The sequence below is a fragment of the Theobroma cacao genome, chromosome 2 (genome assembly GCF_053813885.1).
Source record: "Theobroma cacao isolate CCN51 chromosome 2, ASM5381388v1, whole genome shotgun sequence".
In the NCBI taxonomy this organism is placed as follows: Eukaryota; Viridiplantae; Streptophyta; class Magnoliopsida; order Malvales; family Malvaceae; genus Theobroma; species Theobroma cacao.
In genome coordinates, this window is record NC_142640.1 from 2,978,517 (window position 1) to 2,991,062 (window position 12,546).

The 12,546-nt window shown below is 35.1% G+C and overlaps 2 protein-coding genes across 3 annotated transcripts; one reads left to right on the forward strand and one right to left on the reverse strand.

Moving 5' to 3' along the window:
- Positions 1 to 202: 202 nt before the first annotated feature.
- LOC18607523 (SNARE-like superfamily protein) lies at positions 203 to 2,361 on the reverse strand. Its single transcript, XM_007041728.3, has 5 exons — positions 2,201 to 2,361; positions 1,975 to 2,071; positions 1,730 to 1,808; positions 1,533 to 1,614; positions 203 to 570 (listed from the first exon to the last, which is right to left on the reverse strand). Exons 1-5 carry the CDS (start codon positions 2,231 to 2,233, stop codon positions 430 to 432), a joined length of 432 nt encoding a protein of 143 aa, XP_007041790.1. The 5' UTR covers positions 2,234 to 2,361; the 3' UTR covers positions 203 to 429.
- Positions 2,362 to 4,327: 1,966 nt separating this feature from the next.
- UBC23 (ubiquitin-conjugating enzyme 23) lies at positions 4,328 to 11,535 on the forward strand. Of its 2 annotated transcripts, none has more exons than XM_018116064.2 (8): positions 4,328 to 4,491; positions 5,260 to 7,341; positions 7,840 to 7,977; positions 8,417 to 8,884; positions 9,404 to 9,473; positions 9,563 to 9,702; positions 9,987 to 10,298; positions 10,750 to 11,535. In XM_018116064.2, the coding sequence occupies exons 2-8, from the start codon at positions 5,260 to 5,262 to the stop codon at positions 10,999 to 11,001; spliced, it is 3,462 nt and encodes a 1,153-aa protein (XP_017971553.1). In that variant the 5' UTR covers positions 4,328 to 4,491; the 3' UTR covers positions 11,002 to 11,535. The 2 variants fall into 2 exon arrangements, with proteins under 2 accessions (XP_017971553.1, XP_007041795.1); XM_007041733.3 differs by having other exon boundaries at positions 7,840 to 7,905.
- The last annotated feature ends 1,011 nt before the right edge of the window (positions 11,536 to 12,546 follow it).

Sequence of the window (12,546 nt, forward strand, 5' to 3'; positions counted from 1 at the left end):
GTCATGTCGATAAATAATATGCAATCATTATTTACCAATTACCAGACAATTGGAGCTGTCATAGACTCATAGTTGGTGCTGGCACATCATATTTTGGTATGAATACAGGGACGATATTGGGTAAGAGGCTCCATATGAATTGACACTTATGTCGTTGGCCAGTAAGTGAAAAACAAGGGGTTAAAGAAAAATACTAACGTAATTAAGAAAATGGTATTTTCTAGTTAGAAGAAACGAAAAATATGAGTCACTTGTTCATCTTTGATACAACTCACATCCTGAACAAATCATGAATGCTACATAGTACGTTCAAACTCCTAGCTGAAGGAGGAAAAAGAAAAGGAAAAAAAAAACAGTAATGAGTACAAAAAGTAACAGAATCTGCTAGTTTAATGAAGAATATTCAAAGGCTTTAATCTCACACCAGAATCACCCAACTGAACTCAACCCAAAGGACTTGACTATGGTGCTCACTCTTTCTGCAAAAGTTCTGGATGTAATCTTTTTACCAGGCACATGAAATGGGTTTGAGACGGCATCAACATATGCAGCATGGAACCTCTTGAAAAACTATACATAAAGTACAGAAAAATTGAAGAGAAAGAACAAGTCAGAGGCCACAATAACATTTTGAGCATCCATTAAAAATATAGACAATAATATCCTATTTTAATAATATAACAAGCTGTAGGGAGGATTAGCTCTTTTTCTAATCACTAATATATCAACACACTCAAACATTGGTCCCAATTTTATGCTTAGAAAGTGTGTGTGAGTGTGCAGTTGGTGGTTGGGGTGGAAGTAGCTGATCTACAGTTTTACGTGGAACTCTCAACCAGCTCATCTGAAACAATAATGAATAATTGAATTCCACATAGGAATCTCTACAACAGACGATGAAGTCACAAGCTAGGATATTGACACATGTGCATGGCTAAAATATGTTGATTTCAGCAGAAACAACAACCAAAATTTCTAGAGTTTCCATATAAGCAGGTACTAATAATGCATTGGGATCAACCAGCAAACTAGTAGATAGAAATATATCTCGAGAATTTACTCACAATTTCTCCATCTCCAGACTTTCCCTTTATTGCTTCTATCATATCCAAGATTATAGCCCTTATATTACCTCAAGAATAGGGCTAAAGCCTAGTGAACCATCTGTAGTAGAGGCTAAAGCTTAGGCAGACTTCTTGAAGATAAACTCAATGCCACCACTAGTTCATGCATGCTTCCTAGACACTTCATTTAGGGGGGGTTTAATAAAGGTTCACTCACTGATACAGGTATTTTAAGTTTAAACATAACAAAAGAGTATCGACCCATAGTATCAAAAATTGCACTTAGGGTAAACCAAAGAAAGAGAGGCGAAAATAAAGATAGCACTACTAGACACCATGCATTATCGCAAATCAACATTGTCTACCTCCAGTGAATAAAGAAACAAAATAGAAATGATATATTCGTAGATTTATGATACAATCCTTATTCCTAGTAATCCAATTCGTTCTCGGCACAGAAATACTTACATTTCTGACATCGGCATCTCTAACATCTAAATCGGTCGTCACCAAAATGAACTTCACCTTTGTGTTAGTCAAATAACCATACCTAAAGACAACACAACCATACACATCAAGCTCAACAAATCCAATAATAAAAAATCACAGCAAGGCAAGAGTTTCGAATCAAATGTAAGACAATGGATTGTCAATTAACTTCTTACACTTTGTAATTTTCAGTAGGATAAAGCAAGCCCAGAAAGGTCTCGTTCAACGTCGGCCCAGATTTTTTGGGATTGTTCACTATCAATACATACCAAAGTACAATCAAACATCAGATGTTTAAATCCAAAATTTGAAATTAACATAAAAAAAAAAACCTTAAATTTTGACTTTTTTTCCTAAATGTGCCTGATCCAGATCCTAGTAAAAAAAAACTCTAAATTCTTAGATAAAAGAAAATTAATACCTCGCTCGTCGACGACATCGAGGGAACAATGGACGATGTGGTGGAGTTTGAGAGCATCATCGGCGTCGGTGAAGCTCTGTATGTACAGCGGATTGTTCTGTTTCATGCCATGATAAATGAAAAAAGAAACAGATCATCAGGAGAAAGGAAAAGAAAGAAGCAAAAAAAGATTTCGCATCGTGATGTGATACGTGAAAGAAAGAACGGTCGGAAGAGTAGGGTGCACCTGATAGCCGACGACGGCGACACAGACGATCATCTTCCCGGGTTTCACTCTCAGCTCTTCCGCGCTGCCCTCTTGTCTCTAACCGAAGCCGATTGGGAGTAAAGCCTCAGGTTGCGTCAATTGGAAAAGAAGTTTTACGGTGTTCTCAAGTGTAGGTTCATATGGTGTGGACAACCCTTAAAATTATAGCTCCAATATATCTGTTATTATTAGTATTATTTTTGTTATTGTTTATTTTTTTTAACTTTAGAGTCTTTAATTTTGACATAAAATCTAACAAAAGATGTAAATTTCACTCTAGAATTTATTAACTCCCCTAGTTTTGGTGCTATGTCTCACTCATGTTCATGTATATAGTAAAGTATAGGATTTGACTCTCTGTAAAGTGCCAATAATTTCTTGTTTTATTTTTTGTCAAAATAAAAGTTCTTAGTTTTTGTATAATAATTTGAATTAATAAATTGACATTAATTTTAAAAAAATTTCAAAACATAGTTGTTATATGTCACTTACTTAAATTCACATTTATTAAAAGCATTTCAGCAAAATTATTTCATAAGTAGTTTTCTTATAAATGTGCTCAAAAAAAGGATGTTAAGCTTCCTCCTTATTTCTAAGTATTACTTTATAATTACATATAATTTTAATTGTAATGAATTTTACTAATATTGCCATTAAAAATTTTAAAAATTAAATTATATGTGTTTAAATTTAAATTGCTCAAAATTCTCTTTTCAATGGTAACAAAAATATCCTGAAATTTTTAAATTTCAAATTTAAATATCATTAAACGAAAAGCTTATTTGAACTTTACAATGATTTTAATTTTTTTATTAATTTGTTTATATTTTTTTGTAGCTTTACTGTTTGACATATACAGAAAGTTATCTAATTTGGGGTTGTAATATTACTTGTAATATACAACTTTATAAATGAAAAGAAATTAAAAAAATTCTCCAAAGCCTCCAAGTTTGACAATTACTTATATGACAAGTAAGTTATGCACGCTTTTAAGGGTACATAAGTTAATAAGTAGATAGTTATGCATGTTACCATTTCTTTTACAACATTTATATATAAAAAAATATGAAATTTAATTCAACCGTCACTATATATTTGATTAAAATTATAAAATAAATAAAAATACGTCAAAAAAAATAAAATGAAGGAAAATCATCATGGAAAGAAAAGTAACAATTAAAATTAATTAATTTTGCCAACTTGTAAAGCTAATAAATGAAGAATTTTAAAAGCTTATTAATTGAAGGGCCATTTCCCCTAAAAAAAAATCTTAACCTCTAGGTGACTAATTTTTTTTCACTCACACATCACATATTTCAATTATTTTTATATTTTTGGATTTTTAATAAAAAATACATTACAAAAATCTCACCGTTTTAAATTTATTATGTTTAATTGTTAAAAAAAATATTAGCTCTATTCGAAAAAAACCTTATCATGGTTTTTCATAGTTTATTGAAGATAGTTAGGATCATAATCAAAAGTTAAAATATAGAAATTATATTTTTATCTAAAACTTTGTATTCATTTTTCAAATTAAGTCCATTTTTACCTTATTTAATAATTTATTTCTTGCATTTTTCTCTCTTTTTATTAAGGAGAAATTGTGATTTTGTTAAGTTGAATTACCTATTCCAGTTAAAATGCTGATGAAATCTCGTGGGTAGAGTATTTTCCAATTTTTCTATTTTTAAAAAATATTTTTACCTAAAAAGAAACTTTCCCTTGCAACAAAAGCCTACCTTTCCTTCCCTTGAAAAAATCTCCCTACAAAGCCATTCCCTTTTCTTTACTTCAAATGAAGAAATAGCACAAATTTTTATGTTCTATATTATTTATTTATTATTATTTTTAACACATGGGAAAATATAAAAAAGAGTAAAATACCATTATTTAATCCTTCTAGGCGTATATTCCCAAACATATTTGGGGCAAAAGAAAACCCCAATTTATAGGACATTAGCAAATCCAACGGCCCTGATGGAACTCAGAATTGTCGGATTCCTATTGGCCAAAACATCCAAAACTTGTCTTCAAATTACAAATCTGCCCCTTAGACACCGCTTCCAAATTCCAGCTCCCAATCACAGCGTTTATAACTTTATATTCTCTTCAATTTTGCTTTCTTTTGTCTTCTTAATACAATCAACTCTACATTCTACAGCAACGACGCTCGGTTTAAAATACAAACAGCTCCTTTCGTTCTATTTCTCTCTCTCTCTCTCTCTCTCTCTCCCTCTATTCAAAAAAATCGCCGATTTTTTAATCAGGTAATTTCAATTCAGATCATCTTTGAAATCCAGCGATTAAATACCGATGAAAGCTGAACCAATACTTTCATTTTCTTTGTTAATTCTTTTTTTACAATTTTTATTGGAATGAGGTGGTGTATTGTGGATTTAAGCTGCGTGCTTCTTCTTTTTTTTTTCTTTTTTTTTAATTCATTAATTTTTGAGCTGTTTTTGGAGATTGTTTTAATTGTCTTATGATTTGTGAATATCTATATATTAAATTTGTTTCTGTTTTGGCATTCAATTTCATAACGTTTAATTGAATGCTATTTAATAGCAGACGTGTGTTTCTGGAATAATTTTTGAGGCACTGGTTTTGTGTTTCGAATCGGATATTAAATGGTTACATGGGGATTTTCAGGCCAATTTTTTTGTTTGATTTCAAAATCTGGTGATAAACTGTTGTGAAAGAGCTCAATGTAAGTTTCAAGTGTATCATATCTGAAATATTTGATACTATCTAATTCTGAAGGAACTGGTTCAAGGGTGTTACTATATTTCATTTGCCAACGTGAGATAATCAATCGTGAAAACCTTGTTGTTAATCTGTTAAATTTTAAGTTAGGTCACTTGTTGTGCTGGAAACAAGTAAAAAAAAAAAAAAATGAATTGCAAAACCTGAGATTCTTGTTAGGTTGAGCAAAGGGTTTGGAAATTAGAAGTAAAATGCTTGATAGGTTGAAACTTGTTTTGTTGAATTAAGTGTGCTAAATGATAGTTTTATGATGTTCATATGTGTGATCTCAGATGGGGATGGAGCAACATTTATTAGCTTCTGAGACTAATGAATCCACCACAACAAGTTTGCATGGAAGTAACACTTTGAGTCAGGGTGGTTCTTCAACAAATGCGTCTGTCAGTGATCAAAATGTAAATTACACTAATGTTGGAGTTAGTAAACAAAATGAGACTTTCTGTAACTTGCATAGTGTTCCTTATATTTATCGACAAGATGTTGTCAGGAGTAATACAAGTGGTGCAATTGGGATTGTGAGTGAAGTTGCTGGTGACTCAGATTCAGATGGAAGCATAACTGATGATGAAGATGACGAAGACGAAGATGATGAGGAGGATGGTGAAGATGAAAGCGGTAATGGTGATGCAAATAGCAATGCTAATGAGAGTGGTGATGGGAACAAAGGTGGTAATTATAAGTGCGGTGATCTTCAAGCCGATCAAATTCGGGTACTCTGGATGGATGACACTGAGCCAGTTCAAAGTATTAAGAATGTAAGTGTTGTTGATCGGGGTTTCTTACATGGGGATTATGTTGCTGCTGCTTTAGATTCAACTGGACAGGTGGGTGTTGTGGTGGACGTCAATGTCTCTGTTGATCTGTTAGCTCCTGATGGATCTATTTTAAATGATGTCTCAACTAGAGACTTGCAACGTGTGAGGGATTTCACTGTGGGCGATTATGTGGTCCTTGGTCCCTGGCTGGGTAGAATAGATGATGTTTTAGATAATGTCAACGTGTTGTTTGATGATGGCTCTGTATGCAAAGTTACAAGGGCTGAACCATTGCGTCTTAAACCAATTACTAGAAATACCCTTGAAGATGATAGTAATTTTCCATACTATCCTGGTCAGCGTGTAAGAGCAAGCTCTTCATCTGTTTTCAAGAATTCTAGGTGGTTATCTGGCTTATGGAAGGCAAATCGGTTGGAAGGTACAGTCACTAAAGTTACAGCTGGAGCTGTGTTTATTTATTGGATAGCATCTGCTGGCTATGGGCCTGATTCTTCCACTGCCCCTGCTGAAGAGCAGAATCCAAAGAATCTAAAACTGTTGTCTTGTTTTGCGCATGCAAATTGGCAAGTGGGTGATTGGTGTCTTCTTCCAACTTCATCGCAATGCATTCCTTTGGACAAGGGTTTGTCCAAACTGCAGCTTAATGGTTCCATAAAAAATAGGGGAAATTGTGATAAGTTGGATAGTGAATGGGATTCCAAAGAGGTTATTCTGTATGAATCAAATGATAATAGTGAATCCATGGATCTTGATGCAACACCTACACCTGATGAAAACAATGCAACTATTGAAACTAAAGACAATGGAGCTATTGGAACTAAAGCCTCACCTGAATCTAGCTCTTGTAGTAGTTCATTATCAGTTTCAAAGGAGACTGTCCATGAACATTGGCCACATCACCGCAAGAAGATCCGGAAAGTTGTGATTAGGAAAGACAAGAAAGCAAAAAAGAAAGTGGAGAATTTTGAAAGGGCACTTTTGATTGTCAATAGCAGAACAAGAGTTGATGTTGCATGGCAGGATGGAACAATCGAACGTGGAGTGGATGCAACGACATTGATCCCAATTGAAACTCCCGGTGATCATGAATTTGTTGCAGAGCAGTATGTGGTGGAGAAGGCCTCTGATGATAGTGATGATGTATATGAACCCAGGCGTGTTGGGGTTGTCAAAAGTGTTAATGCAAAGGAGCGGACAGCTTGTATAAGGTGGATAAAGCCAGTTGCCAGGGCAGAGGACCCTCGAGAGTTTGACAAGGAAGAAATTGTAAGTGTGTATGAGCTGGAAGGACATCCAGATTATGATTATTGTTATGGTGATGTAGTAGTTCGATTATCCCCGGCTTCTGTTCCCATGCAATCTGCTTCTGGTGAAGGCTTCATTGAGGAACCAAAGCAGGAAGATGGATCAAAGGAGATAAAACGAGACTTGAAAAAGTGCTCAGGAAGTAACAAAGTAGAAGGTGAATCACCAAATGAAGCTTCCATGGACTTCACGGATCTCTCTTGGGTTGGGAACATAACTGGCCTGAGAAATGGTGATATTGAGGTTACATGGGCTGATGGGATGGTTTCAACGGTAGGGTTGATGCCTCATTCTAGAACTATTATTTCCTTTTGTTTCTCCTCAGAGTTCTCCATTAACTCTGAATCTTAAACTGTGCATCATTTAGTAGTTGGTTTTCTTATATTTATTTGGTAAACTCACTTCCCATCAATTTGGCTGACATAAAACATGAGTCTGTTTTATTTCACTGGATATTGTTATTTTGGTGGGGATGAAAAAACTCTGTTTTGTTCTTTTGAGTGATTTATTCTGTACATTGGCTTTAGGAGGCTAACTATAAGCATTATAACCTTAGAGAAGGTTTCTGATGACGTTTTTAGATTATTGTAATTTGTAGATATTTCAAACTTTACTTATATTTGGTTTATTTCAGCTTATTATTAGGAGTATTTTAACTACTTGTATATTCCATCATGTGATGATTAGTGATAGCTATTTCTTACTGTGCCTTTTCTCCCTGTGGAGGAGCATAGTTATTGTTTTGACAGATTGATCTTTTGGTTTGTTTAGGTTGGACCTCAAGCAATTTATGTTGTTGGCCGAGATGATGATGAGTCAATTGCTGCTGGGAGTGAAGTAAGTGATGATGCTGCTAGTTGGGAAACGGTTAATGATGATGAGATGGATGCTCTTGAGAATGCTCAAGAGGTTTGTTTCTGTTTGAAACAGTGGTGTGGGAGTCCATAAATATTAAATCAGTTTCATGTCAATACATCAATTACTTGCAAGCAGGCTTTCATAAAAACAGTAGTTGATCTTGGCACTTTGTTTTGAAACACTTTTTATGAGCAAGAATATGCTCTCAGATAATCTGGATAGGTTGAGATTTAGAATTTTGAGAGCAAAAAATTTGATGGAGTAATCAACATATGTTTGGAAAGAAATTTTATCTTGCCTTAAATTGGAAGTAGGACCATCAGATGGTTGGAAAAATTTTATTTAGATGCCTTCTGCAAGTGCATGATCATTAAACTTCTTATGCATCATGCTAGTGGAACTATCAGTATATTATTATGATATCTTAAATCTATTAATTCATGTATTTTGTTTCTCAGTTGAGTGAATGATGTGAGTATTTGTTGTTCAGGATCTGGAACCACAAAATGCCAGCAGTATTATTTCGGACGTTGAAGAGGGTATGGAGAATAATTCTGGAAGGAATGCAGCATTATCACTCCCCTTAGCTGCATTTGATTTTGTCACCAGACTGGCCAGTGGATTTTTTTCAGGAAGACGAAAAAATATTGATCCAATTGATTTGGATTCCAAAGGAGAAAATGAACTTCAGCCTGAGGGAAGAGATTTCAGCCATGAGTCTAGCTCTCAAAAGTCTAATGTTCTTGATAATTTCAGTGGGGAAAGCGTTAATGAGAAAGGAGAGGAACATGTTGATGAAAAGGCCCACGAACTTTCACTTCCATCAGATGTTTTATGCAATGTGAGGATTGAAGACTCAGATTCTAAAACAGGTGATGAGGATGATACTTGCAGTTTCAAGCGGTTTGATACAGCTAAAGATCCTCTAGATCATTATTTTCTTGGTGCAAATGGACAGGTATATGACTTTTTATATATAAATATTGTAACATAAATAGCTTACCCTGTTGTCTCAAGTTATAACTTTAAGCACATGAAATATAATCTTTGGAGAAAGACTTTTTGTGTTATCATAGTATGATTTGGATCGTCCTTTAATTTGATTGTATATTTAATATGTGCACAGATATATTGCAGTGCAACTTGGAAAACCATGTCATAGACTTATAGCTTAGACTTGAATCATTGATAAAAGAACTTGTTTTTTTAACGAAGATAGCCTATTGCTTGAGGAGATTGCAACCTATTGATATGTTGTATTTGTTGGTAAATTTTTGAGGTTTTTTCATTACTTCTCACCATCTAACATGCAATGCTAAATTAAGCCGTTATGTCATATCATATGTTCTGAAAGTGTTGACTCGCTCTGCAATAGTGTTATTACTTGTTAGTAACAGTAACCTTACCCAGTTGGGACTTCACCCATGTAGTTATGTCTTTAGGATTTTGAACCCTCCCACATTAATTATGCTTGCAGAATAGTACTGGAAGAAAGTGGCTAAAGAAGGTGCAGCAAGATTGGAACATCCTTCAGAACAACCTGCCAGGTAAGGAATGTGTGGTGTAGGTGTATCAAAAGGTTTCTGGTCCTTGGCTTTAGCAACCTTTGTTTTAACCAGTTATAACTATTTAACAGATGGAATCTATGTACGGGTATATGAGGATCGGATGGACCTCTTGAGGGCTGTAATAGTTGGGGCATATGGGACACCTTATCAAGATGGTCTCTTCTTCTTTGATTTCCACCTTCCTCCTGAGTATCCAGATGTGCCACCGGTAAGATTAAGGAACTTCTCTGTATGTTTTCCTCCCCCTCCCTTCATCTCCTCCTTCTTGGGGAAAGATATTCCAACTTGATACTTCTTTTAGGAGAAGGTATGATGACCATCATGTCAGGCCTTGCTACTGGTCCCAAATCCCATTACTTAAAAATCTTGAAATACGTTTTCCTTCATCTTTTAAAATTCAGAGAATTATAACTTCTGAACTTCTTGAAAATGAATGTTTTATAGGATAAACAATTCATGTTTTTCCTTTTGAATGGGGTTTTGATGTTGCAGTCAGCATACTATCATTCTGGCGGTTGGAGAATAAATCCTAATTTGTATGAGGAAGGTAAGGTGTGCCTTAGCCTTCTAAATACATGGACTGGCAGGGGAAACGAAGTTTGGGATTCATTGTCCTCTAGCATCCTTCAAGTCCTAGTTTCACTGCAGGGGTTAGTGCTAAATTCTAGGCCATATTTCAATGAAGCTGGGTATGATAAGCAGGTTGGGACAGCTGAAGGAGAGAAAAATTCGTTAGCATACAATGAGAATACTTTCTTACTGAACTGCAAGTCAATGATGTATCTCATGCGGAAGCCCCCAAAGGTGATTATTACATTTCAGTTGTATGTTCTTTTTATTGAGTTACGGTCCTCTGGTACTTATGGATTTATCTGCTAAGATTTCATAGGGGTATGGAGGTTTTTAAGCATTGGCACATTATATTTAGTTTCTTAGTGTCTAGAATATGTAGATTTCATTGTTTTTTTAATGGATCCGATGAGTGAAATTAAAGGTCAAATGGTTCCTGTTAAAGTTTGGTGCTGATGTATTGAACCCTAACACGGTAATTATTAATAGTCAGCAATGGATTCAACTGACATAGTAAAGTCAAATATTTTCATGGTTCCATCTTTTTGCTACCTGAGTTGTTTCAGGGAGGCATTTTGCTCAGTAATGCTTGTTATTATCTCAAGATGTAGTAGGCATTTTCTTGCTCCAGTCTTTCTTTTTCAGATATAAATGATTAATTGTATAACTTTATGACCATCTCTAGGACTTTGAAGAACTTGTCAGAGACCATTTCAGGAGACGTGGTTTTTACATCCTTAAAGCATGTGATGCATACATGAAAGGCTACTTAATTGGCTCTCTAACTAAAGATGCCTCTTATAGTGATGCAAACAATGCAAACTCCACTTCAGTTGGTTTCAAGCTGATGTTAGGCAAGATTGTACCTAAGCTTTTATTGGCACTTAATGAAGTTGGAGCTGATTGTCAGGAATTTAAGCATTTCCAGCAATCATAGTGGTGGGTTCTAAACACTACTCATTGGTGAAAAAAAAAATGAAAAAAAAGTAAGACAACTACTCAGCATTGCCATCAAAGCAACAAGGTCAGTGCTGGTACTTCCAAATTCCAGATATTTGTCAATGTAAAGGCTCTATCATGCTCTGTGACTGTTTATAGGACTTGGTAAAACATTCTTCTGTCTTGTTTGGAAGCCTTATAAATTTTAGGAGCTGGAGTTTCTTGGAGCAAATCGCAGGGGTCCTTTTCTGTCTTTTGGAATTTGTTTTTTAAAAACTAACTTAGAAGATTCAAAATGCGTGCAGATTTTTCTCCTCTTATTTCTTCACTTCATATGGGTGAATTTTGCGTCTAACTTTTTGTTTACAAATTTCTTTTAGTACTTTAGGAATGGGAAGACAGTCAGGGTTTTCGATTGACTGTTGACTTCAGATGATGAATTGAAAGAAAAGAGTGTCCTACGTCTCAAGTTTCATTGTATGTTCATAGACGTTGTCATGAATATTATTGAGTTAATTTGCTTTTATCTGAATCAGATTTCGTTTACTGTATTTCTTGTTCTGATAGATACGATGCTGAAAAGCCGATATAGATGCATGATCAGAGGCATGCTTCTGATGAGAGCCATAAATATGAGCTACGCTAACTCGCGCAACTTGCCGTTTGCAATCAGCACGGCAGACTCTTTTACGGTACAAAAATATGTTCGATTTGGGTACCAGAAAGCGTATACATCTCTATAACTGCAGACTCGAACCTGACATTTCTCAATTTTTAAAACATTAGCAAGCTAATAGATAGATTAGATATAATTCTATACCAATGCGCTTAATAAGAATTTTACTTTCTTCATGTCTTAATGATAAGGTAAATGAGTGGATGGGCTGCTTTTGAATATTAAAATGCTTGAGTTGGTCATCAACCATTGATAAATAATAAAAAGCACTGGTTAGATAAAACTTAAACTTCTGTAAAAATCTCCCCTTTCAAAGTTAATTTGTAAGAGATATGAATCCATTTATGCTATGCAAACTCCTTGGACTCGGACCACTCTCGTTCAGGGTTAGCAAGTCAGCGCGGCGCGTAAAGCCATGGCTCCCCTTCCCGCCCCGCGCCCACGCCCCCGCCCCCCCCCCCCCCCGACCAGCCTTCTTTGTCCGGAAGAACATATATGCTTACAAACTTAAAAAAATACCTGGGTAAACCGTAAACATAACATTCAAGCAGGAAGTTGTTTCGTAATCCAAACTACACCTGATAAAAGGAACTTGGAGGTGGCAGGTAGTGGCATTGTGAAATGAATCCTAAACCTGCTTCTACTGGCTACATGAAGAGACTAAAATTACTTCAACCAAATTTAGCAGCTAACTGAACCAACTCTTTTCCACTATTTCAAGCATTTGGTAAGTGATGATTTTCAAGGATTGTCATCCAATTCCTAGTCAAGTGCCATCTTCACCTACAACCATTTTCTTTCCACTGGGATCTTAAACCAATCCTAGCTCAAGTACCACAATTTCTCCCTTCCATATTCTCAATAATA

What these genes read in the sequence shown, in the direction of transcription:
- LOC18607523 (XM_007041728.3), bottom strand. Translation starts at nt 2,233, where the DNA reads ATGATCGTCTGTGTCGCCGTCGTCGGCTATCAG. An exon ending in TCGCCGTCGTCGGCTATCAG is followed by an intron (nt 2,072 to 2,200) that starts GTGCACCCTACT and finishes GGCATGAAACAG; the next exon opens with AACAATCCGCTGTACATACA. An exon ending in CGATGTCGTCGACGAGCGAG is followed by an intron (nt 1,809 to 1,974) that starts GTATTAATTTTC and finishes ATGTATTGATAG; the next exon opens with TGAACAATCCCAAAAAATCT.
- UBC23 (XM_018116064.2), top strand. Translation starts at nt 5,260, where the DNA reads ATGGGGATGGAGCAACATTTATTAGCTTCTGAGACTAATGAATCCACC. An exon ending in TTCTTGGTGCAAATGGACAG is followed by an intron (nt 8,885 to 9,403) that starts GTATATGACTTT and finishes TTATGCTTGCAG; the next exon opens with AATAGTACTGGAAGAAAGTG. An exon ending in CCTTCAGAACAACCTGCCAG is followed by an intron (nt 9,474 to 9,562) that starts GTAAGGAATGTG and finishes ACTATTTAACAG; the next exon opens with ATGGAATCTATGTACGGGTA.